The sequence below is a fragment of the Micropterus salmoides genome, unplaced genomic scaffold, assembly GCF_014851395.1.
Source record: "Micropterus salmoides isolate LMB-PRFRI ecotype aquatic unplaced genomic scaffold, ASM1485139v1 Ms_hic_scaffold_5, whole genome shotgun sequence".
Classification (NCBI taxonomy): Eukaryota; Metazoa; Chordata; class Actinopteri; order Centrarchiformes; family Centrarchidae; genus Micropterus; species Micropterus salmoides.
Genome location: NW_024044237.1, coordinates 9,696,832 through 9,720,168, shown reverse-complemented (window position 1 = coordinate 9,720,168; position 23,337 = coordinate 9,696,832). Strand labels below are relative to the sequence as shown.

Sequence of the window (23,337 nt, the reverse complement as noted above, 5' to 3'; positions counted from 1 at the left end):
TCTGAATTGCGTTCAAATGGCCACCTGTAGACCTGCTTCATCCTGAGATGATTTCTGCGCAAGACACGGTCCAGTGTTGATAAGCTTACCCTATCAATATTTTGAAATATCATTGTTTTCCATTATTTTTCTTTGTATTTGCTGTAATGTTATGGCGTTGTTTACTAGGACCATGTTTAAGATTTCAGTTTCCTGTTCAGGAGACAGAAGACGTTCCCGACCACCTTGTGTTGGTAATCTTTCAGTTCTGCCAAACAAATAGTAAAATACTGTAAATACAAAGTAGGTATACATTTCCTAAATACTTGAAACATACTTTACAGTATTTTTACAGTCCTACAGAACAGTCCACAGGCAATACTGTACTACTGTACTCATTGAGTACTGTAGTGATATGCAGTACTGCAATTTGCTAGTGAGAGTAGATTTCTTACCTATTCTCATTTCGGAAAGTCCGGATAATGGATGCTACAGTCTACCTGCTCAGATCTGGCTGTACTCTTTGCCCAGCCTCCCTCATTGTTAGACCATGGTTGACCACATGATCAACCAAAGTGGCTCAGATCTCATCAGAGATTACGGTCCTTGGCCGTCGCCTCACGCTGCCGCTGTTTCCAATGTTGGCATCCATTGCTCCATTGAAGAGCTCACCTGTTGCACTTTTATGCTAAAGCTCTGATTGCTAATTGGAAAACTGTGTGACGGGTGTTTGCCCTTGTGATGAGTCAGAGTGCATATTTGAATGGCAGTGTGTTTCTTGTGAAAACAAGATATTTTCTGCATGAAACTTGTGCCAAAAGCAGAGAACTGTGTGTAGTGTTTTGAAAAAAGTGTGTTTTAGAACTGCAATTTGAGTGTAAAGCAGGAATTGTGCTTATAGTTTAGCAGAATTGGTTCAGGGGGTTGGTGAATGAGTTACATGTTGTGGTCATTGTGTCTCAAGTACCAGAATTTGTGACAATTGAGAAAAACTGTAAACACGCACCACCTACCTCTGTATTGTTGCAGACCATTTACACACTTTCATGGAAAAGTTATTCCCTGATGGCAGTGACCTCTTTCAGCAGGATAATGAGCCCTGCCACAAAGCAAAAATGGTTCAGGAAGGGTTTGAGAAATACAGCAATGAGTTCAAGGTGTTAAATCCAAATTCCCCAGATCTCAGTCCAATCGAGCATCTTTGGGATGTGCTGGAAAAACTAGTCCGATCCATGGAGGCTCCTCCACCTCTTACAGGACTTAAAGGATCTGCTGCTAAGGTCTTGGCTAAGGTGCCAGATACCACAGCACACCTTCAGAGGTCTAGTGGAGTCCATGCCTTGATGGGTCACGGCTGTTTTAGCGGCAAAAGGAGGAACTACACAATGTCAGGCAGGCAGTCATAATGTTATGGCTGATTGGTGTACATTCAGGTGATGATGATTTGGAGTTTTACATGCAGCACACGTCAATCCAAGTGAGGCAGGAGAAAGGAAAACTGTTCCCATCAGAAACACACACTGGGGCTAAACATTCAGCATGGACAGGCACTGAGGCACAGCCCAGGAAGGGGGTCCCCTCTTGCATGGTCCTTCCCAAGGTTTCTTCCAAAGACTCCCTTTGAAGAGATTTTGGGACATTGTTCTTGCTCACTTGCGGAGAAATGCCTTTCAGATTCTAACTCCGGTGCAAAGGATTAATCAAGATCCTTAGCAGTGCACTCCGAATTTAAGCTATGACATTATGTGGCTCTGTCTTGTAAATGCGATAAAATAACACTTCCACACTTGAAGAAAATGCCACCATAGACGAGGACAATAGGATGCAACAATGTCAGTTTATTTGTTAAGTTTAAAGTAAATCAGAACTGCGCAGTCCTGCCTGAACCACCAACATGACAGCAGGTAATCAATACACTTTAGCCGGTGATAATACAAGGGACACCTGCAGGCAATACTGCTTCATAGGGCTTTGTAAGGAAGGGGGGCTTGATGGTTAAAATATTTTGACCTCAACAGGCGTAAAAATTCTGACAATGACACTGAGGGAGGTTCACCCTCCAAAAACCATTTGGTTTAGACCAAAACCTTTTTAAATCATATTTAATCAGTTCAATATCATTTATATTGGTACCTTAAATACACAAATAACTTTGTTGCATCACACTGGTTTATTTTATTTTTTTTCAAAATTCTTATTTTTCAAAATAGATTTTTACTAATTCATAACTACAGAATACTCAAAGCTGCATTTAACATAATTGCTGTAATTAATAACTTTATACATGAGACAGAGACAACAGAGCCAAAACTCAGTACACAAAGCATTAGAAATAACAGGCTTTTTAAGCCAATAACTGTAGTGGTTCATCATTTTATAGCTGACAAGTCATGGGAAAGTGTTTCTTGCAAGGTAGACACAAAACAATTTTCTCAGGTTGCTTCTAGCAAAAAGATAAAACGGCATGGTAACTCCAAAAGCTGTGTTGAGCCGTTTAACAAAATTAACACACTTCTGCTGAGTTCATGGCTCAATGTTAGATGCGCATTTTTAAGAAACCAGCTCAAGTTTAGCGCTGAAGCCAAACCAGCCATACAGTACGTGGACAGACACAATGTGATCTGTCAAAACTTTACCAACGCTCAAATGCTTCAAAACTTAAGATGGTGATCAAATCATTCAAAAGTGTGAACGGAGGTAAAAGATGGAATATACAGTAGGAGGGCTGGCAGAGAAACTAAGAGGACTTCACAAAGTCAGAGTTCAAAAGATGTGAGACGATGACCAAACTCAAGTACTTAACAAAACAGCTAAATGCTTCAAAATAAGACTCAAAATATACAAAGAACCAGTGGCAAATGACAACACAAAGATAACCAATTAGTGTCTGTGTTTATATATATATGGGAAAATGTTATATCAAATCTTTATCACCAAGGAAAACCTTAAAGCAAGCAGTAAATATGCTGTTATTTATCATTTATTTACAACACTGTAGCTATTTTTCTATGCAAACAATGATGCAAGTTGGTAGTTATCGGACCTCACAGGGACTGTGGGTGACGATTTAAACATGCACAGTTTCAGTGCTCCCTCTAAGCCTTAAGAGTGAAATGGGACCACAACACTCAGCAGATAGAAAGACAGACCAGCTCACTTCCTTTCACTTCAGTTTCCACACCACAAACCTCCTAACCTCAGATGCTAGTTTTGGAGGATGCTCTTCAGCAATATAAATCATTTCCCCCTTAAAATAATCTAATCTTTAACTCTAAATCCAGCTTCAAGCATTCGCCATTTAGAGAAATTGCTTAACCAATGAGAGATTTCAATCGCACGATTTTGTGCCGTTTTCCCCGCACGTGTCCCTATGAGGGTACTCATATTTATATAATGCTGTACATTACCTACAGCAGTTTAAACTAGAGCTGCAGATGAACAGAGTTTGGCCGATGGCAGATAGAGCCCTGTAGAGGATGGATGGATGTGTAGGTAGATGGGTGAAAACCACCACCAAAATTAGCCAAAAGACTTTCAAATTGCATATAGTTGCTCATGTATTATTATGGAAAAATAAAACTTGTTCTCATCCCCTGGTTTTCCACAGAGCAGCATCTGCATAATGTGGACAAACTCTGCTTCTCTTGCCTGAACTTTCCTTCTGCCAGTGGTGGCTGTATTAGTAGCAGTGGATATAAGCTGTTAGAGCATCTTTAAGCAATCCTCTATTAATGAAATAACTGTCATTAATAGTGTATTTTCATGTGCATCTACGAGCCTTCTAGGTTCAGCATTAGTGCTGGCTATAAGCAGGCTAAACTGAGGTCAGAATCAAAGCGTTACCAGTATTACTGCTGTAGCTAGCTTAGCAGTGATTGCAGCAGCTATCAGTTTTAGCACTAGCGGTACTATACTAGTATTAGCAAGCAAAATGTCAAGCTACTACAAGCTATTACTGCATTACGAGCGTGTTTGCCTACTCAAAGCGAATGCATGCAGAGATCTGGATTAGCGTGGTCTATAATCTCTACGGTAGTGGCTGGGCGGTGAGAGAGCAGGCATAGAGGGAGCACTGATTGATTCACTGGTGTCACATCAGTATGTCCAGGTCGTCACTGTGGTCGTCCTCCTCCGTCACTCGCAGCGACAGCACCTCCTCGTTCAGAAACAGTCCACTCAGACGCTCCTTGCGGGCCTGTCGCTGCTCCTTCAGCTGCCGCTTCCGGAGGGCTTTTTGCTGAAGCTTACGCTGCTTTGAGCGTTTCTGAAAGACAGCGTGGCGAGAGACAAAGAGGTTAAAGATGAGTTGAGGATCAAGGCAACCAGCAGTCTCAAAGGCAATGGTGAGGTTAAACAAATGGCTGCTTAAAAAACAAGGTGCACAGGACTTTTAAAAAAAAAAACATTTGTGGTAACAATAATGCAACAAATATATGAATTAGATATAAACTAGAATGAATTAGTTAAAGTAAAGATAACATATGTGTATGAGTAGGGATGTAGAAATAGGGTCCAGGAACAAATGTGCTCTAAGTTCAAAGGTTTAAAACTGAGGCTGCAAAAAATGCCCTTCCCCTCGGGATTGTGACTGTGTAAACAGATTTAACATTAATAAAACCTGCCCACCTACACCCACGTTCATATTTCTTACTTTAGAGTCTCGTATACGTTCTGCAGCACTGGAAAGGTTTCCATCACTGTGAGCTCTGCTAATGTTGGCAACACTGCTTCCACTACAGGCTGATGCCGTACCACCTGGAATACAAGGAAATGTAAACAGTTAATTGCCAAAAATAATTTACACTGAGCTAAAAATTGAACCAAGTATTTCAACAATAAAAGTGCTTTTCTGTCATTTTACAATCAAGACAACTGAGCCGACGTTGTCCCCATCGCTGGATCCTCTGCTGGTGGCACTGTTACGGCTACTAAACTGCTAGCCAACCAGGTAGCACCTTACCCGCTATGGAGTTGGAGGCTGTAGAGCCAGTGGAGGAGCTGGAGGAGCTGACCATGCTCGCGTTACTGCTGCTGGCTCCGCTCACACCGCCGGTGCTGGCACTGCTGTGGCTGCTCCTCTTCCAGCTCTCTCTGGTGCTGCTGGCCCGCTGCCTGGGGCTGTGCTCTCTGATGTAGTTACGCACCTGATGACATCACATAGGTCAAAAACTTTACTTCCACATAACTCTGGGTTCCATATACAACAATAACCAACAGCTGACCCAAATAAGAAAATAAATATATCCTTCCATTATCCATTCCTTGAAAGTTGGTTAAGCTATTTTAATTTATATGAACTAATTAACAAGCACATGCATAAACATAGTGGCTCTAGATAACCAAAACACAGGTTATAGGTGTACAATGGATTACAATAGAACAGACTTTGATGCGAGTGATATAACTCTTAACTTGGTAATGGGCTGCACACGCAGTTGACTTGTATGTTAAAGCAGAGAGCTTCAGCATTGCCACCCACCTGTTTGAGCTTCTCGTCGGTGAGACAGTTGAGTTCTATGATGAATTCACTATCGGTGGGAGAGATCTGAGCACAGGGGTCGATGATCTTGATGATGTCCAGCTGCTCTCTCAGGCCCATCTCTGTGCTGACCTTGCGACTCAGGTACTCAATGTACTCCACCTGGACGTGGAAACACAGAAATGTAGTTTTGAGTTTTGTCCAGGCATCTCTGCCTCCACTGATGGTTAAAATTTTAAACCAGCACAAAACTGACAATTACCAACACAAGATAAGATAAGCCATTGCTGGAAAGCTAATAAACAACAACTCCATAATTTTTCCCATTTGAATACAACTCTGACAGAACCCCGTTCCTGAGGGCAGTCATGTCACTCATGCTTGTCACATCTGTTTGCTAGAGATATAGCTTGTCGGTACAGTCAGTAACGTAGCAGATCAAAAGGTAAGTTGTTTTGATCCACTCCTGAAAACCCTGTTAAAGTTCCTGCATTAAGCAGTAATTACAAACCCTACACTTCCTGTATCTTTAAATTAAAATGTCAGTGGAAAGAAAACCCTTCATTTCAAGGCTTTTATTGTAAAATATTTGCAGGAACGTGTTGTGGAAAACTCCCTGATGCATGGCATTAAAATGCATCTCATATCCAAATAGTATCTAGAACCCAATTACATTTACACCTGGTATTAATGTGTGTCTGCAGTGTCCACATTGAGATCTGATTGCTCTGTCCAGCTCAAACAACCAAAGCTCACATCCTCCTCTCGTTTGCGCAAATCCAAAAAACTAAAGACTGTATAATAATGACTACCTGAACAGTCTATCCACCATGATTTGTTTTCCTCTGTGGATTATACGCCCATGTTTTCCTCTCTCTTCAGCGGTGCGCTGATATTTCAGCTCAGTCGTAAAGTGAAACTTTAATTCTGAATGTGATCGTTTCCTTGCAACCTTTCTTCATGATGTGCGCTCCTTTGTGTTTTTTTTTTTTTGTTGTTGTTTACAAATGGATAACTTTATTACACTAAAACCATTGCACAACAAAACAGTACAATTTGGATACGAGACGCTTTGTTCCCTGTTAAAAGGGATTTTGGGGAGTTTTCGAGGGTCTAACGACAGACGTTGTTGTATCCTGTACAGATTGTGAAGCCCCTTGAGGCAAATTTGTGACTTGTGACATTGGGCTCTATAAATAAAATTAAGTTGATAATGGTTACCTGACACTGACGTAAACGTAAATTTAGCTAAACAGATATCATGAACTAGTAGCGGAGTCAGAAAGCCCGTCAGTTTCACTGCTGTTAATTCTGAGCACTCTGACAGCACAGAGAGGTCCAGAAACGTGTGTTGGCTTTGTTTACTTGTTCATCGTTGGTCATGGCACTCCACGGCAATTCATCCAGGTTGCGATGAGGGTGGGACTTAGGCTTCCTCTTGGAAAACAGACAGGGTGAACTTGGCACGCTCGGGATGATGTCAGAAAGGACATCACTGCCACTGGCGATGTCACTTCCTGGCAACTGGGAGGACAGTAGTAACAAAGACAATGAGGGGCAGAGAAAACAACAAGGGAGGACAGATTATTTGGACAAACTAGCCTGGTAATGACAGTAACATCCACGTCCCTTGTGTTTGATGCAAACAAATAATACAACTAGGTTCTCGTGACTTCCATCCTAAAACACCCAAGCTGAAATCAGCAGTTCTAGGTTAGATAACTGGCCAACTGACAACCAACCTGCCACTCAAACTCGCTGTCGGACCAGTCCCAATAGGTGCTGATAGAGGAGGAGACGTCACTGCAAACGCTGCCCTCTGGAAACAAGTCCAGAGATGTTAGTTCTTGGTCATCCAGAAGGGAGTAACAGTCGTCCTGATCCCCCACAGACACAGAGGAGAAGAGCTCCTCGCTGCACTCTGAGCTGGCTACACTGGTCCCACAGGAAGTCAGGTTCCACCTGGGGAATCAACGTATGTTCAATGAGATATGTCTGAAAATTATTCATATCATTTACAAAGTTGAGACAAAGTTGTGAGCACACAGGAAAAGGATTTACATTTCAACTATGAGGTTTTTCCATTTAGAGACTGGTATTCTGCTTTCTCGTTTTCAGTTCCAGTGCCATCTGACAATATAACAATTATACACAGTTTCAGGCTGTAAATGTAACCTTCCACAAACTGTTACCCTTGTTATTGTGAAGAGAAGTATGATGGGATTTTTGGTTTATCTGGAAGTCTTTTTTTATTTTATTTATTTATATTTGATCAGCAAAGGTGTTACTACCGGCCTTGTGCTGTAGATCTGGATGTGAGACAATACAAACAAACATGGTGTGAAATGCATCAATACTAGTGCACTGCCACAGTTGTAAACATTCTTTACCAGCACCTGTCATCCAGGACATATGCAACTTTACAAGCACATTAACAAGTACATTAACAGTTGTCAACAGCTGTGTGGTGGTGGTGAATGCCACCAACAGCTGCAATGGCACATCCTCCAACAGCTGGTGGTAGGTCCAGCTCTTGCGAACCCCCACCAGTCCCGTGTTTAAACAGGTGTTGATAAGCAGGCAGTCATTTCACGAGCTACAGCTACGTATTTCAGAGATAGAAGCAGAACAGCAGAAGAGGGAACATGCCCAAGAGGTCCGGCAAAGTGAGGGAGGATCGGATGGGGGGAGAGATAGCAGCGAGCATGGGTGCATAAGTCTGTGTGTGCGAGAGAGAGAGAGAGAGAGCGCGCCCTCTGTTTAGGCCCTATTTATTCTCATAGTGTAGGCTAACTGTGAAAAGTGACCATTATCAAAACGTTTTTAACTTTGTTATGGCTAGGCTAGCAGGCCCAAGTCCAAGACTAAGGAAGGAAGGAGTAACATAAAAGAGAAATATTTATTGTGGGGTTAAAGGGATCGGATATTGAGCGAGGAAGATTGTAAATAGATGTGTGCTGAACCAGGTTGGTGGCTGCTGTGCAGAGCAGGGAAAACAGTAACTGAGAGTCCAGAGTGAGAGTCTCTGATCTGAGCAGGCCTAGAGCAGGATCCGGGAATAGTTTAAAAGTGCTTAAAGTGTTTAAAGTGCTGCCACACAGCTGAGGACTTCATTTTGTTTTCTCTTTGATGTGAACTGGAGCGTTACATTCACTGCTGTGTGCGGAGGTCACGCGCATGGAAAAAAAACCCCTCAACATTCGAATCTCACAACAGAGAAAATTGAATGATCGAATATTAGGGTCCAGCCCTACTATGAACACACACATGCATGCATGCACTCTACTTGCCTGTTGCTGTGGAAGCGGTGTAGAGGATCTGTTCTGTGACAAGATGAGAGTTGACAGCCAAAGTCACTGACATCCAGGGTTCCCACATCACTGAGGTTGGTTCTTTGGGAAAGGAGAGGGAAAGGCTCCTCCGGGGCCAAAAACTTCTCATACAGAGATTCAGACATGGCTAAATATACCTGACACAGAAACAGAGGTGAAGATGAGACAAACACAACATGGCATCTTTCAATACAGCTACAGTCGCAAAATTACCACCAAACTGAAGGAACACATGATACATCCTCAAAAAAAGCTCTACAAAATGTAGCATGTATTGAATGCTATGTATTGGACTCCACATTGGGTTGTACAGGTGTTAATTTAATTACTTTTAATTGTACATAAAATTATTGATGTCTGGACAACAGAAACACTAGTGAAAATTACAAAACAAACAAATACGCAATAGTTTTGTGGGTCTTTTATCCTACTAAAGGTTTCCATATTCACCATTAATACATCAACAATGTGTTGGTAATACGAACCAAATATATATGGTATATAATTTGTCCGTCTTTATATCATTTACAGATATAATGATGAGAAAAGACAAGATTGAGATCGTGGCACAGTCACTCACCAAAGCAAAACTTTCTTTAATCCACAGTGACATTCCTCGGACTCTTACATTTTCCTAATCGCTTCTTTGGGTCGTTGGTGAAAACATTCGTGACGTTAGTGGGCAAAGCTAGTTAAGCAACCTACTAATAATGGTGTTTTTATTTATGGATTTTCACCTACGAAGGATGTTTAAGAAGCTGGTAGTGTTAACGTTAATTGTTGACACTAACGTTAGATGTCCTCCACGTTAAGCATCCAACTCCCGTAATTGTTTTTCTTGAAAACAGACTGAGATGCGTTACTGTAAATATACAGTCGCAAGAAAAAAAGGCTAGGTAAAATACGTCCAGCATTAAAAAGAAGTAGCTATAGCTGTATTAGTTTGGGAACACAGTGTCGTCTCTGGAAAAGGCGACAGCCCGTGATTGGAACACAACACAAGCTAACATCGTTAGCTGGTTGCTAATGCTCCAAATGTCCACGTAGTGTTTACCAAGCTACAAAATAACACCTAACTGATATTTTCCCCACAGTAACAAATCTCAACGGGTTACAAACCTGGCAGCGTTGAAATTAAGACGCTACATACATTGAAATACCAACCTTGTGTCGTTCAAAGAATGATCATTTCTGCCACCTCCATTTGCAAATCCTTTCTTTCCTACGGATAAACTAAGCTGTTCCCGCGAGACTACAGGGAGCAAGCGAGGCGAGCGTCATGTGACATAAAGGCGGAAGCTAAACAAAGTAGCATAAAATCCAGGACAGACGGTTCCAAATACTTTTCGTCATTTGTTATCTGTGCATACAGCATATTAGTACATGGTGAGTCATGTCTTCAAGCCATGCAAAGGAGTCCAGCTTTTTGGGAGGCAGGATACCACCAGAAATCGAGTCAATGTCGAAAAACCTGAAGGATGTAGACCAAGAGTTGTTCAGAAAAACACTGAAAGGTAAATAGGTTACTAGTTAATTGTCTGCGAGGTGATATGGCTGTTAATATCTCTAAAACAGACCCGTTCACCAGTCTGTATCTCACCAATATCTATTTAAATGCATGGCTCAAGCCACTGACATGCGTTTATTTTAATGAAATATTTGGGCAGCAACCACATTTTACTGTGAGGTTTTGATATAAGAGGACAGCTCAAATAACTTGTGACCTCCCAATGCAGCCAGTGAGACTCTGAACAGGCACACTTGAAGCCATTAAATAATTTAGTTAAATGTGGCTGTGAATTATTCCCTGTCCAGCGGTGGTCAGTGCCCTGGAGGGGAAGGACTGCAGAGAGGTTATGAAGACGATAGCAGAGAGCAGCACCATCCCCCAGGAGAGGCTCAGTCACATCGTCGCTGGGATGTACAGATTGCTGTCTGAGGCCACCCGCATCCCCACAGCATCACTTAAACAGGAGGTAAGCTGGTGCTAAACACTAGAAAATCCCTCTGTGTCTGTGTGTTGATACTGAAAAAAGTGCCAAAATTATTTGTACTCAAACATGTTATTGTGCCTACTAAAAGAACACTTGAATATTGGCCTTTTTCACAGAAGTCAATTTGACATATCACTGTAGGAAAAAGCATAGGTGTAAATAAAAACAATTAAAGATTGCTGAATGTGCTACATTTTTATAGATACAACATTTACTGTTGTGCAACTATACATATAAAATTATGTGTGAAAAGTGTCCAAAATATCAGTTTACTAAAGAGCGAACCATTGCATGTCTTTTATATGGAGTAGTGCTTGAGTGAACAAATGCAGGGTTTTCTGTGTGTCTAAGGTTTCTTTGGACACGGCTCTGGTATTGTGCATGCTGGCTCTCTGTCAAACTGCCATGGTTTACTGGAACACTTGAATAGAAGAACCTCGTTAATGTTAGTCAGGCTAGCAGATATCAGTGTTCTTTGTGAATCTTAAAAGGTTGAGTCCTACAAGAATGTTTACACACAAACTCACCGGCTCCGCAGATTGGAGTACAACTCATGGATAGTGATGGATTCCAATATGACGAAGCATTGTAGTCTAAACATCAGATAGATTAGTTGTTCTAGGTTAAGGCCAGCTAAAGATGACCTAATAGAGAAACCTACAGGCACTAGGGGGAAGACAGAAACGTAAAAGGGACCAAAAGACGTTACCCTTCAGTTTTGGTGTTGGCATTTGGCGTGTTCACATGTTGTGTGCTGGCACTGTGTCTCCTCGGCCAGGCTCAATAAACCATGCTATGTTAAGTCTTCATCAGTCTCCGAAACTTCTTCACACCTGAACCTGGTTCACAATATTTCTTCAACACAAAGCAGTAAAGTATGTTAATTATTTTGTATGCTAATTGCAAATCAGTATATTATAACAATAAGTATATATAGTATACATTGTGTAGTATGCAGTATGAAATTAGGACCCTGCTAAAATGTCTCCTTTATGTTTGGTTTGTTAAAGGCCTCTTCTCACTGTGGATATCTAGAGCAACAAATGCTAATTGCCTTCTCTTCCTTAGCATGGAGTCATACGTTTTTGTTCTCATATAACATAATACATAAAGTTTTGTTTGTGCTCCTTTTTAGGCCTTCAAAGAAGATCTCCGGGAACTGAGGCAAGGGCCATCATTTTATCGCATTGTCAATGTCACTGCTTATAGACAACTCAATTTCAACCTCAAATTCTGAATTGGTTGTGTTTGTTTTGTCATTTAGGATACCTGAAGACTTCATCACAGATTTCTCCAGTGTGGTTTTTGGTAGTCGGTATGTTGAATTTACAGCCTTTAAATTTATACCTTTTTATACATGTAATCTCTGTTTTTGTGTCTTCTCTTGAATGCACAGAGCTCCCTTTACCATAAATAAATACATGCCCTCTTTATGATGTAAACTAAACTTGTTTGGACAGTGTTGTGGTTGGCTTTCATCACCACAGGACGATGACAGTTCTCTGCGATGTGTCCATCATGCTGCATCACGCCTCTCTTTGTATTTGCAGACGGGCAGCTTTAGAGGCAGCCACCTCCCAGAATGATCCTCACCTCCCCAAAGTAGAAGCCTTTAAATGGAGAGTGGATGTTACTATTTCTACAAGGTAATGTACCAAGGGAGAAAAGATGCCTTTTTCAACCTGTAACCAGCTTATTGAAGCTTTTCTGTTGTTTGGTATGTCTTTCCTGGAGAAAAACATCGCTATTACAGAATGTGAGGTGTTTTAAAGTCTCTGCTTTGTTTGTAATTAAATACAAGAAGTGGAAGTGGGTAGTTGGACTAAGGGACCTGCTAAAGAAAAGTCCATCAAAGAAAATCCAAAGAAAAAGATGTGATAATGTTAAACACATTCTTTAAAGAAATGTTTCCAACTTAGTGTATTGAAGTCTGTCGTTTTGTGTGTCCACAGCTCTTTAGCCAGGGCCCTGCAGCCTTCAGTTCTGATGCAGATGAAACTATCAGACGGGAGCTTTCACCGCTTTGAGGTACTTAAACAATGAACTTGTCCAATGTGCCTAAATCCTTTATGTAAAAATCATAGAAAGGACAGTGGTGGGCATCACAGTTTTTGTTAGCCTGTCAGCATTTTTACTGAAGCAGTTATGGTAGTTCTTCTGGGAGTAAAGTGTCATGTTGAAGGGAACATCACACATCAATGATTGCTCGATATTTTTGTACCAGAATTTGTTTGTTCTCTGCGAACAAATTCAGAACTGCCTCAGACCATGCGTATCCACAAATGATGAAGGCCCAGCTATCTTGAAAATCTATGAAAATGTAAACTCACCTTTTTAACTATACGGATAGCATGTTAAACATGCATTCATTAAAAAGGCTTTAATAGAAAACAACATTTAAAACCATTAATTTACTAATGTACTGGCCAAATGTTTCAAATAACTATGTAGATGACATTCTTTCATCCTCATCAATAATTGTCATAATTGAAATGGGGCGCGCGCTTTAGTGTGGAGCCCTGACCAAGTGTTTCTGATACCTTCAGTATTGTTTCTTTGTTCATATCAGTATCTGCATTGTTTATCTTGTTACACATATTGTATAACAAAACATTTGGATTTTGCATTTCAAAGCAAAAAATAGCACAGATACTCACTGTGTTATCTCTTGGCAAAGTAGCCTTTTTTTCAGAATCAGAAAGAGCCAAGTTGTCTTTTACACATACAAGGAATCTGCTTTGGTGATGAGGTGCTACACGCAGACAAACATACAGTTGACATAAATAAATGTAGAAATATATAAATATGGATTAGACAATGCAAGTTATATAAGAATAATAAGAGAATAGAGAAAAATAATACAACTATTTGCAGAGGAAAGACGTGTTGCAACGGAAGAGTATTGTGTTCATAAATATAAATTGACAATATAAAAATGTATAACAACAAAGATTAACAATTAACAACAAATATGTACAGTGTGCCAAGTTTGTGCGTAATATGAAATTAAATATTATTTATGTATTATGTATTTATGTAATATGTGCAGAGACAGTTGTTGTATTATTTTTAAAGGGGGGAGCGTCAGTGAGGGACCCGGGTCTTGTTGATGAGGCTAGCTGCAGATGGAAAGAAGCTGCTTTTGTGGCGAGAGGTTTTGGTACTGATGGACTGCAGCCTTCTGGCAGTGGCAGCAGTGTACCAGATGGTGATGGAGGAGGTGAGGATGGACTCAATGATGGCGGTGTAGAAGTGCACCATCATTGTCTTTGGCAGGCTGAACTTCTTCAGCTGCCGCAGGAAGTACATCCTCTGCTGGGCCTTCTTGGTGAGGAAGGTGATGTTCAGCTCCCACTTGAGGTCCTGGGAGATGATGGTGCCCAGGAAGCACAGTCCACAGTAGCGACTGGGGAGTCACACAGGATGATGGGGGAGGGTGGGGCTGTGCTCTTCCTGAAGTCCACAACCATCTCCACCGTCTTCAGAGCGTTGAGCTCCAGTCTGTTCTGGCTGCACCAGGTCACCAGATGGTCGATCTCCCACCTGTAGGCGGACTCGTCCGCACCTGAGATGAGCCCAATGAGGGTGGTGTCGTCCGCAAACTTCAGGAGCTTAACAGACTGGTGACTGGAGGTGCAGCTGTTGGTGTACAAGGAGAAGGGGGGGGGGGTAAACGCAGCCTTGAGGGGATCCGGTGCTGATGGTCCTGGAATCAGAGACATGTTTTCTTTCACATGCTGTTTCCTGTCCATCAGGATGTCAGTGATCCACCTGCAGGTGGAGTCAGGCACGTTTAGCTGAGAGAGCTTGTCCTGCAGCAGGGCCGGGATGATGGTGTTAAAAGCAGAGCTGAAATCCACAAACAGGATCCTCGCGTAGATTCCTGGGGAGTCCAGGTGCTGGAGGATGTAGTGAAAGGGCCATGTTTACTGCATCATCTACAGACCTGTTGGCTCTGTAGGCGAACTGCTGGGGGTCCAGGAGTGGGTCTGTGATAGATTTTAGGTGGGACAACACAAGGCGCTCAAAGGACTTCATAACCACAGAGGTCAGGGCGACAGGTCTGTAGTAGTTTAGTCCTGTGGTCCTTGGTTTTTTGGGGGCAGGGATGATGGTGGAGGCGTTGAAGCAGGCTGGCACATGGCATGTCTCCAGTGAGGTGTTAAAAATGTCTGTGAACACCGGAGACAGCTGATCAGCACAGTGCTTCAGGGTGGATGGGGAGACAGAGTCCGGCCCAGGTGCTTTGTGGGGTTTCTGCCTCCTGAAAAGACCGTTTACTTCCCTCTCTGTGCTGGAGAGAGGGGAGGGGGTGGAGCTGGTCAGCTCTGAGGAGGGGAGGGAGGAAGTGGTGGAGTGGGGCTGAATCTGAGCGGAGGAGTCACGGGGGATGGTGTCCAATTGACTCTCAAAGCGGCAGTAGAACTGGTTCAGCTCATTTGCCAGGCGAGAGTCGTTGATGGAGTAGAGGGCTTTTGGTTCATAGTTGGTGATCTCTTTTTAAAAAAAAAAAATTCTAGAAATGTCTTTTACAGCCTGAACCTCTGACTGTTCATACAAACCTATTCGTTCAAATTACAGTAGAAAAGACTCATTCCTCAATTTACAACTGTGACTAAACACAGGATTGTAGTTTTACTGTGTCAACAATAGCAACCTTGCTGCCTGCATGACCCAAAAACCATTTATAAATTATTTCTATCTTTAACTTATATTATAAGCATACAAATAAGCTTATGTGAAGTAATTGCCTTAAGTGATAATTGATTCAGAAAGCTCATAATACAAATAGTGAGCAGACAAAGAAACTGGAGAGCAAATGAAATCTAATCTTTAACAGGTAGTAAGATGCTTTTCTCAACAGGGGGCGCCATACTCCATACCTGCCTTATAATTGCAGGATTGCTGCTTTGAAAGTAGGCTACTAATGTGGACCAAAGCAGGAGGGAGGACTACTACAGCTGTCGTCATACCTTGTGCAGCCATTATGTAATCAGATTACATCAGAATTAGGAGATTAGTAGCAACAACATCCGGTTCTATTGATGGATGTACCTTATGTCCACTTGAGTATTTGCTGCTGTAATCACAAAAAATTAACAGAGGAGATGGCTGCACTTCTTTAACCTCTCTTTTAATTAGCACATGTATCTTTCCTAGCACGGATGATGACTCACAGTAAGCTTGAACCTTTCCCACAGGAACTGAACATATACAGGTCAAACTCGAAAATTTAGCAGTAATTTAGTAATTCAACTTAAAAGGTGAAACTAATATATCATATACTCATTACATGCAAAGTTTCATTTCAAGCCTTTGATATCTTTCGGTGATTATTGCGTACAGCTTATGAAAACCCCAAATTCAAAATCTCAGAAAATTAGAATATTACATCAATAAAAAAAAAAAAGAGGATTTTAAATTCAGAAATGTCAGCCCTCTGAAAAGTATAATCATGCATATGTACTCAGTACTTGGTTTGGGTCCCTTTTGCATGAATTACTGCCTCAATGCGGCGTGGCATGGATGCTATCAGCCTGTGGCACTGCTGAGACCAGGAAGCTTCAATAGCGGCCTTCAGCTCTTCTGCATTGTTCGGTCTCATGTCTTTCATCTTTCTCTTGGCAATGCCCCATAGATTCTCTATGGGGTTCAGGTCAGGCGAGTTTGCTGGCCAATCAAGCACAGTAATCCCATAGTCATTGAACCAGGTTTTGGTACTTTTGGCAGTGTGGGCAGGTGCCAAGTCCTGCTGGAAAATGAAGTCAGCATCTCCATAAAGCTCGTCTGCTGAAGGAAGCATAAAGTGCTCTAAAATGTCCTGGTAGACGGCTGCGCTGACTCTGGACTTAATAAAGCACAGTGGACCAACACCAGCAGATGACATGGCTCCCCAAACCAACACAGACTGTGGAAACTTCACACTGGACTTCAGGCATCTTGGATTGTGTGCCTCTCCATTCTTCCTCCAGACTCTGGGACCTTGGTTTCCAAATGAGATGCAAAATTTGCTCATCAGAAAAGAGGACTTTGGACCACTGAGAAACAGGCCAGTTCTTTTTTTTTTTTTTTTTTTTTCTGTAGCCCAGGTAAGACGCTTCTGACGTTGTTTGTTGTTCAGGAGCGGCTTGAGGAATACGACATTTAAAGCCCATGTCCAGGACCCGTCTGTGTGTGGTGGCTCTTGATGCAGCAACTCCAGCCTCAGTCCCTCCTTGTGAAGCTCCCCCACACATTTGAATGGCCTTTTCCTGACAATCCTCTCCAGGCTACGGTCATCCCTGCTGCTTGTGCACCTTTTTCTTCCACTTAACTTTCTATTAATGTGCCTTGATACAGCACTTTGAGAACATCCAACTTCTTTTGCAATTACCTTTTGAGGCTTTCCCTCCTTGTGGAGGGTGTCAATGATGGTTTTCTGCACAACTGTCAGGTCAGCAGTCTTCCCCATGATTGTGAATTCCGCTGAACCAGACTGAGAGACCAATTAAAGGCTCAGGAACCCTTTGCAGGTGTTTTGGATTAATTAGCTGATTAGAGTGTGACACTTTGAGCCTACAATACTGAATCTTTTCACAATATTCTAATTTTCTGAGATTTTGAATTTGGGATTTTCATAAGCTGTACGCAATAATCATCGAAATTATATCAAATAAAGACTTGAAATACCTCACTTTGCATGTAATGAGTCTATATAATATATTAGTTTCACCTTTTAAGTTGAATTACTGAAATAAATGAATATTTGCACAATATGCTAATTTTTCGAGTTTCACCTGTAGTAGCTATAATAATAATACATGTGCAGGGCTACAGACTAACTTTTTTTTTTTATTAGGAGCACTGTAGCCCCTAACTGAAAAGTTTAGGGGCACACACCTTAAATCTACCTGCAACGCAAGTTTTCACATTTTTCACATTTTACCCATTGATTATTGATAAATGCTTTGGTAATAAATACAGAAACTACAGTGTGCTGTTATATGCTATTATTGTTCAAACCACCATACCGCTAATCTTGAGACTAACCCTATTTATTGACTTTACTGGTACCAAACTAGGTATCGATTTGGTCACTATTCATATTACAAAATACAAACATTAGGTTACTCTGGTCAGTTCCAGTCTGAACACTGAGTTTTCAAGGTGGCTGTGCGTGCACCCTCAAAAACTCTTGAGAAACAGCCTACAACAATCATAGCACATACAAGTGTAAAACAGGCTAGACATAAAAATTAGCCTACACTTTTAAGAATGAGATACAGAGTTTGCTCAAATGTTTCAGTGATGAATATCATTATATTCAAGCATCAATCATATCAAAAGTATCAAACAACGCATGCACACACGCGTTCAACAATTGATTACAGTGTTCACTCACTGGTGTCGAGAAAGCAAACGGCACAAAAATAATCTCAATAATTTCTACTACATATATTATAATGTTTTCTAGCCCATGAAGAAAATACAGTTTTAAGCACCGCACAGAAGCCGTTGCCATGGTTTCTATAGAGCAGTATTAACTTGCGGAGCTTTCTATATTAATTTAATAAAGCTTGCTATATTATTGCTGCCGCTGGTCAAGTTGACAATTAACGGCAGGCCAAAATGGCCCTCAGGCCAACGAGGAAATCTCACGGTGCAGAATCGCTTCCTCCTCGTTTTTTTGAAATGAATTTTTAAAAAAAATAACAAAAGTTATCAAAATTGAACGTCGCACATGTGCCAGTAGTTGTAAAAAATACTTGCACTGTCTCAAAAAAAGGCTAAATGCAAGCATTTGGTTGCAATCTGGTGCCCTGATGTGTAAGTTTAGAATACATTGATTTGGGAGAAGCTGCCTTCGCCCTTTGGGGAGGTCACAGGTCAAACTCAGGCATGAATCATTCACTGTGAAATTTTTAGGTTTTAAACTGAAATTCATCCTCAACACTGCTCTGAATATAGTTTATTTCTGGTTACCATTTTACGATTGCTTTTGTATTACTGTATATTGTCTGCTACGTAGCAGAAGGGAGTTACAAACTTAATTTCACTTTACAACCCGTTGTGATGTGACAAATAAACCTACCTTCTACACCCAGAACACAGGTGTTTAGGAAAATGAAATCCTGGAAAAGAAAGTTGGAATTCAGGCACACTGTGAGCACTAGGTTTAGTGAAACTGCAACATTTGGGACCGAACAAAGTGCTGACAGTGTACAGTGTCGTGGAAATCTGTTTCCTGGTGAGAGGTTGAGCAAATAATTGAGTTACAACAAACCGTTGTCTTTTAAGAATTTTATTTAACAAAAGACAATAAACAGAGAAGTTCTACAACACAAATCAGCTGGACCAGAGGTTCTGTCTCCTAAGACAGTCACTAACGTTTGGCCCAGAGCTGCATAATCATTTACACAGTCTGGGTATCTACTGTATGTTTTGGGGAACAAAAGATCCTCTACCAGCTTTGACTGGTACCAGCCAAAACAGGAGAGTAACAGAAAACAACTCCGCATCCCTGACCTAAACCCTACACATGTGGACAGACTAACAGGATGAGAATAATAATAATAATAAAGGAACAGGTTAAAGATTAATCAATGTATAATAGAGAAATAGCACTCTTATAAGTACTTGCATAAAAGATTATAAGAAGAAACAATTTTATGCCGTCACATACAGAAACTGGGGGAAAAAAAAAAATTCTCAGCCATTACTTACAAAACTCTCAATAATGGCCATCATCCTTTATAGTATTTTGCATGTCACCATGGTAATATTATGTAACATTTTAGCTCCACCTTGGCTATGCAGTTGTTTACGTACTGGACACCTTGTTTGTGTTATGACTGAATTTTTGTCTCCATGTTCAGGTGCCTGTGTCTAAATTCCATGATCTCCGTTACAACGTGGCTCTAATTCTCAAAGAGATGAACGATCTGGAGAAGAGGAGCATTCTCAAAATCCAAGACTGATTTATTTAAACTGTCCTCACTGCTTAGTTTTTCATATTCAGTGGATTTTTGTAAATTGCACCAAATGCCGCCCATTTGAAATATGTTATGAAAGATAAAAATAATCTGCCTGTCATGATGTTATGATTTTATGGTGTTGGCATCCAACATACTTGACTGTTAACAATTTGGAAAATAATACGATTAGTCAGCCAGCTGGCTGCACCACAGGAGTACCTAATGACCAGACTGAAGACAAGAAGACAAGGACTCAAGACAGTGTCCTGTGTCGCAGCCTATATTTAGAACCAAACCTATACATTCAGACTGTATCACTCTTTAAGTTCCTCTGTAAACTGTATAGATTGGCAGCATTCAGTTCAGTGGTTGTTGGGAGACAGCTGCAAATCCTCCATTGTGCCAAAACTCAAATGCAGTCAAGTGAGCACTCAGGCGCTCTCTTATTAAGTGGCCACTTTAACTGGTGTCATGTGATCTGGTCTGTTGTTTGAGAGTGAATGCTTCTGAATCATGGGGATGTGCAAGTCAAAGAATGCACAGGGTGATTCTTTTTTTTTCCTCTCATGTTTTTATACATGTAATTCAAACCAGTGACACAACAATGTGTTTATTGTTTGGGTTGTAGCACTGTTGTATTAAAGGTAATATGATGATTTGTCTGTTATTTGGTATGAGTTTTCTGTTATGACATCAAGAAGATTTATCTCTTCAACCACATATCTGTAATAAAATCTGTCCAGTACTGTGACACAAATGAGTATCGGAATGAGTCGACACTTAAACAAGAAGTCGCCTCAAAAGAAGCGACAAATCACGGTTAAATCACATTATGAAGTTAATTCAAAAGCTCTTAATTAAATCAAATGAAATCATACAGTGATTAAAGGTGTATACATTATTATTATTGTGTAAGAAAATTAACTGAAACAAATAGCTAAAAGCCCACTGCCAAGGGTTAATTTAGCACTGCCATATCATTTTTGAACAGCTGCCCCAGATCAGTTTTATGATTGAACCAACACCTCCCCAAAAAAGTGGTCTGAAAAAAGAACACATCTTAAAACTGGAAGAATTGCAATTCATATAGTCAGAACATATGGTTCCCCCACTTTGGGATTGCCTGAAAAATGTTTGAACAGCATTGATTCTAGGATGCTGGCAGCTTTGCTCTATGGAGGGCAGTTTCAGTCTGTCAGTCAGTGCACCACTTTGGTCCAGACTGAAATATCTCAACAACTACTGGATGGATTGCCATGAAATTTAATACAGATATTCATGGTCCCCCGAGGATGAATCGTGATGACTTTGGTGATCCTCTGACTTTTTCTCTAGCGCCACCATTAGGTTGACATTTGTGATGTTGAGTGAAATTTCCCAAAAAGATATTGGATGGTTTGTCATGAAATACGGTACACATTCCGCTAAAGAATTCTAGAATAGAATTGTAATCATTTTGGTGTTCACTTGACATTTTATACAGCGTCATCATCTGGTCAAAACTTAAATGTGTCAAGTACTTTGGTTGATGATCAAATACCATCAGTTAAGCCTCAGCTGAGATGCTAAGCTAAGACAGTGATCTCTGTAAAGATTACGCCTACTTAGCATCAGCGTGTTAGCATTGTCTTGTGACCGTTAGTGTCGTGGATAGTGTTAGCATGCTGATGTTATAATTTACTTCAAAGCACTGCTGTGCCTAAATACAACCTCACAGAGCTGCTAGCATGGCTGCAGACTGGCTTTGTCTGAACTCCCTAGTCTTTACTTACTGCTCTATATTTACTAACCCCCCTTTTTTTTTGAGTGTCCAAATTCTGAGTGTGCCATTTTTTTCAGTCTATAGTGTCCTAAAAATTTGCAGTGTCCATGGCATGTACACTACTTCCTGATACCAATCCCACAATGTCACATTTTAGAAAAAATTACAATTGTGTGACTGTAGAGTCACACAATTGTAATTTCATGTCATGTTGATGGCTCAACATGATGATGATTAGTAAGTGTCTGAAATGTCAACTTATTGCTAAGATTCAGGGAGAGGTGAATGATGTTGCTACAGGCGTTCATCCTATCCTATCCATCCTATATCAGGAGGTTACTGATGAGACCGCAGATGTCAGAAAGCTCTAAAAGATGATAAAAAAAAAAAAAAACAGCATATAGCTTACACAACAAATGCAAGGCTCAATAGCTATTGTATTAGCCTGTTGAATCTATGATTTGGTTAAAATTGAAGAGAAAACATAAGACCCATCTTTGTTCAGAACTTTGATGTGAAAGCTGTGAACGCTTTGGTCTTCAGTGATATCATCATTCATCACTGTAATAAGGCCGTTACTATCAACCTCCATCCCTCCATAATTACCATCTAATGTAATTTCAGACGGATTCATACAGATACAGGCTATAGTTTACGCAAACATCTGTTTATTTTGATTGACGTAACAAACCTCATCTTGTCTTGCGCGACCAAACAGAGACCAACGTAAATCTGATTTTGCTTGTTTAGACAACCATTGAGCAATGTAATTTCCATGGCCATACAACAACAGACAGTAGCTCAAACTCAGATTTTCACAAGTTCAGATCTGATTTGAGATCTTTGTCGTGTGTGACCTTGATTCTGTCATGCCTTTCATTCCTGTATGTTTATGCATTTTTAAGGAATAAAAAGGAATGCCCTGAAATATGAAATTTTCACTGTGAAATGAGAAGCCTCTGGTGTTTTAGACAGGCACAAGTGCAGGCTTGTTATTCATCGTATGAATATCCAGCTCTCTTTCCAGCCAAGTAAGCCTTGTATAATAGTCTGTGAGGTGACTTTGAGGATAACTGCTGGTTTCAACCCAGTATACAGTGTCCAGACAGTCTGTGCTAAGATCTGGCTGTTGGCCTATTTAGATAAACACATAACAAAATTTCAAGGTGTGAAGGGACACAAGGATCTCTGACTGTTATGTGTGCGGTCAGTGTGTGTTTGTGTGCTTACATAACACTCTGTGAATGTCCTCATTTGCATATATGTCAGTCTGTCTGTTTTTTACATGTGTGCCAGTCTGTCTCTGTCTGCTGCAGTGTATATGTCAGTCGGTGTCTGTGTGTGGGATTGAGTTCACAGGCTAGACTGGCCGACCTATATTACCAGCACCACTACTACTGACACAGACACTGATCAACTGTAATCTCCACTCACACACACAGCAAAGTCCGTCAGCAAACAGGTTTTATTTTGAGGTTGCAGGATATACTAATTCGGGTAATGCTAATAATACCTTGTAGGCTAGTATCAGAACTATTTGAAGGACAATCCCTAAACTAGAGTAATTAAACTCTGACCTTAACCATAACCTACTTCTACTTATAGCCTTATAGGGAGTCTATAATGCCTGCTGAACACCAGCCATTGTGCTGTGCCCAAAAGTCACACAATTAGAGGATAAGAGGCAAAAACGTAGCATAACAGTGCTACAAGTAGAGACGAGTTATGAAGTCAAAAGTCTACTTAGCAATATTTGTTTAAAGTTTGCTAATGTTAGCTAACAAACCATAAGCTACTGGTCATACCAGGCCAACTTTTCATTTGCAGGACAAAGAAA

General features: G+C 40.8%; 2 protein-coding genes across 2 annotated transcripts; one reads left to right on the top strand and one right to left on the bottom strand.

The window, feature by feature from the left end:
* Window positions 1-1,797: 1,797 nt before the first annotated feature.
* On the bottom strand, window positions 1,798-10,057 carry fam199x (family with sequence similarity 199, X-linked). The gene is made up of 8 exons (XM_038698911.1): window positions 9,955-10,057; window positions 8,749-8,927; window positions 7,201-7,420; window positions 6,824-6,982; window positions 5,459-5,620; window positions 4,940-5,123; window positions 4,631-4,734; window positions 1,798-4,243 (listed from the first exon to the last, which is right to left on the bottom strand). The coding sequence occupies exons 2-8, from the start codon at window positions 8,913-8,915 to the stop codon at window positions 4,070-4,072; spliced, it is 1,170 nt and encodes a 389-aa protein (XP_038554839.1). The 5' UTR covers window positions 8,916-8,927; window positions 9,955-10,057; the 3' UTR covers window positions 1,798-4,069.
* Window positions 10,058-10,069: 12 nt separating this feature from the next.
* On the top strand, window positions 10,070-20,405 carry commd5 (COMM domain containing 5). The gene is made up of 7 exons (XM_038698912.1): window positions 10,070-10,304; window positions 10,606-10,766; window positions 11,920-11,948; window positions 12,049-12,099; window positions 12,335-12,430; window positions 12,737-12,812; window positions 19,640-20,405. The coding sequence occupies exons 1-7, from the start codon at window positions 10,184-10,186 to the stop codon at window positions 19,739-19,741; spliced, it is 636 nt and encodes a 211-aa protein (XP_038554840.1). The 5' UTR covers window positions 10,070-10,183; the 3' UTR covers window positions 19,742-20,405.
* The last annotated feature ends 2,932 nt before the right edge of the window (window positions 20,406-23,337 follow it).

What these genes read in the sequence shown, in the direction of transcription:
- fam199x (XM_038698911.1), bottom strand. Translation starts at nt 8,915, where the DNA reads ATGTCTGAATCTCTGTATGAGAAGTTTTTGGCCCCGGAGGAGCCTTTC. An exon ending in CCGACGAGAAGCTCAAACAG is followed by an intron (nt 5,124 to 5,458) that starts GTGGGTGGCAAT and finishes TGATGTCATCAG; the next exon opens with GTGCGTAACTACATCAGAGA. An exon ending in AGCCTCCAACTCCATAGCGG is followed by an intron (nt 4,735 to 4,939) that starts GTAAGGTGCTAC and finishes CTTGTATTCCAG; the next exon opens with GTGGTACGGCATCAGCCTGT.
- commd5 (XM_038698912.1), top strand. Translation starts at nt 10,184, where the DNA reads ATGTCTTCAAGCCATGCAAAGGAGTCCAGCTTTTTGGGAGGCAGGATA. An exon ending in CAGCATCACTTAAACAGGAG is followed by an intron (nt 10,767 to 11,919) that starts GTAAGCTGGTGC and finishes GCTCCTTTTTAG; the next exon opens with GCCTTCAAAGAAGATCTCCG. An exon ending in GATGTTACTATTTCTACAAG is followed by an intron (nt 12,431 to 12,736) that starts GTAATGTACCAA and finishes GTGTGTCCACAG; the next exon opens with CTCTTTAGCCAGGGCCCTGC.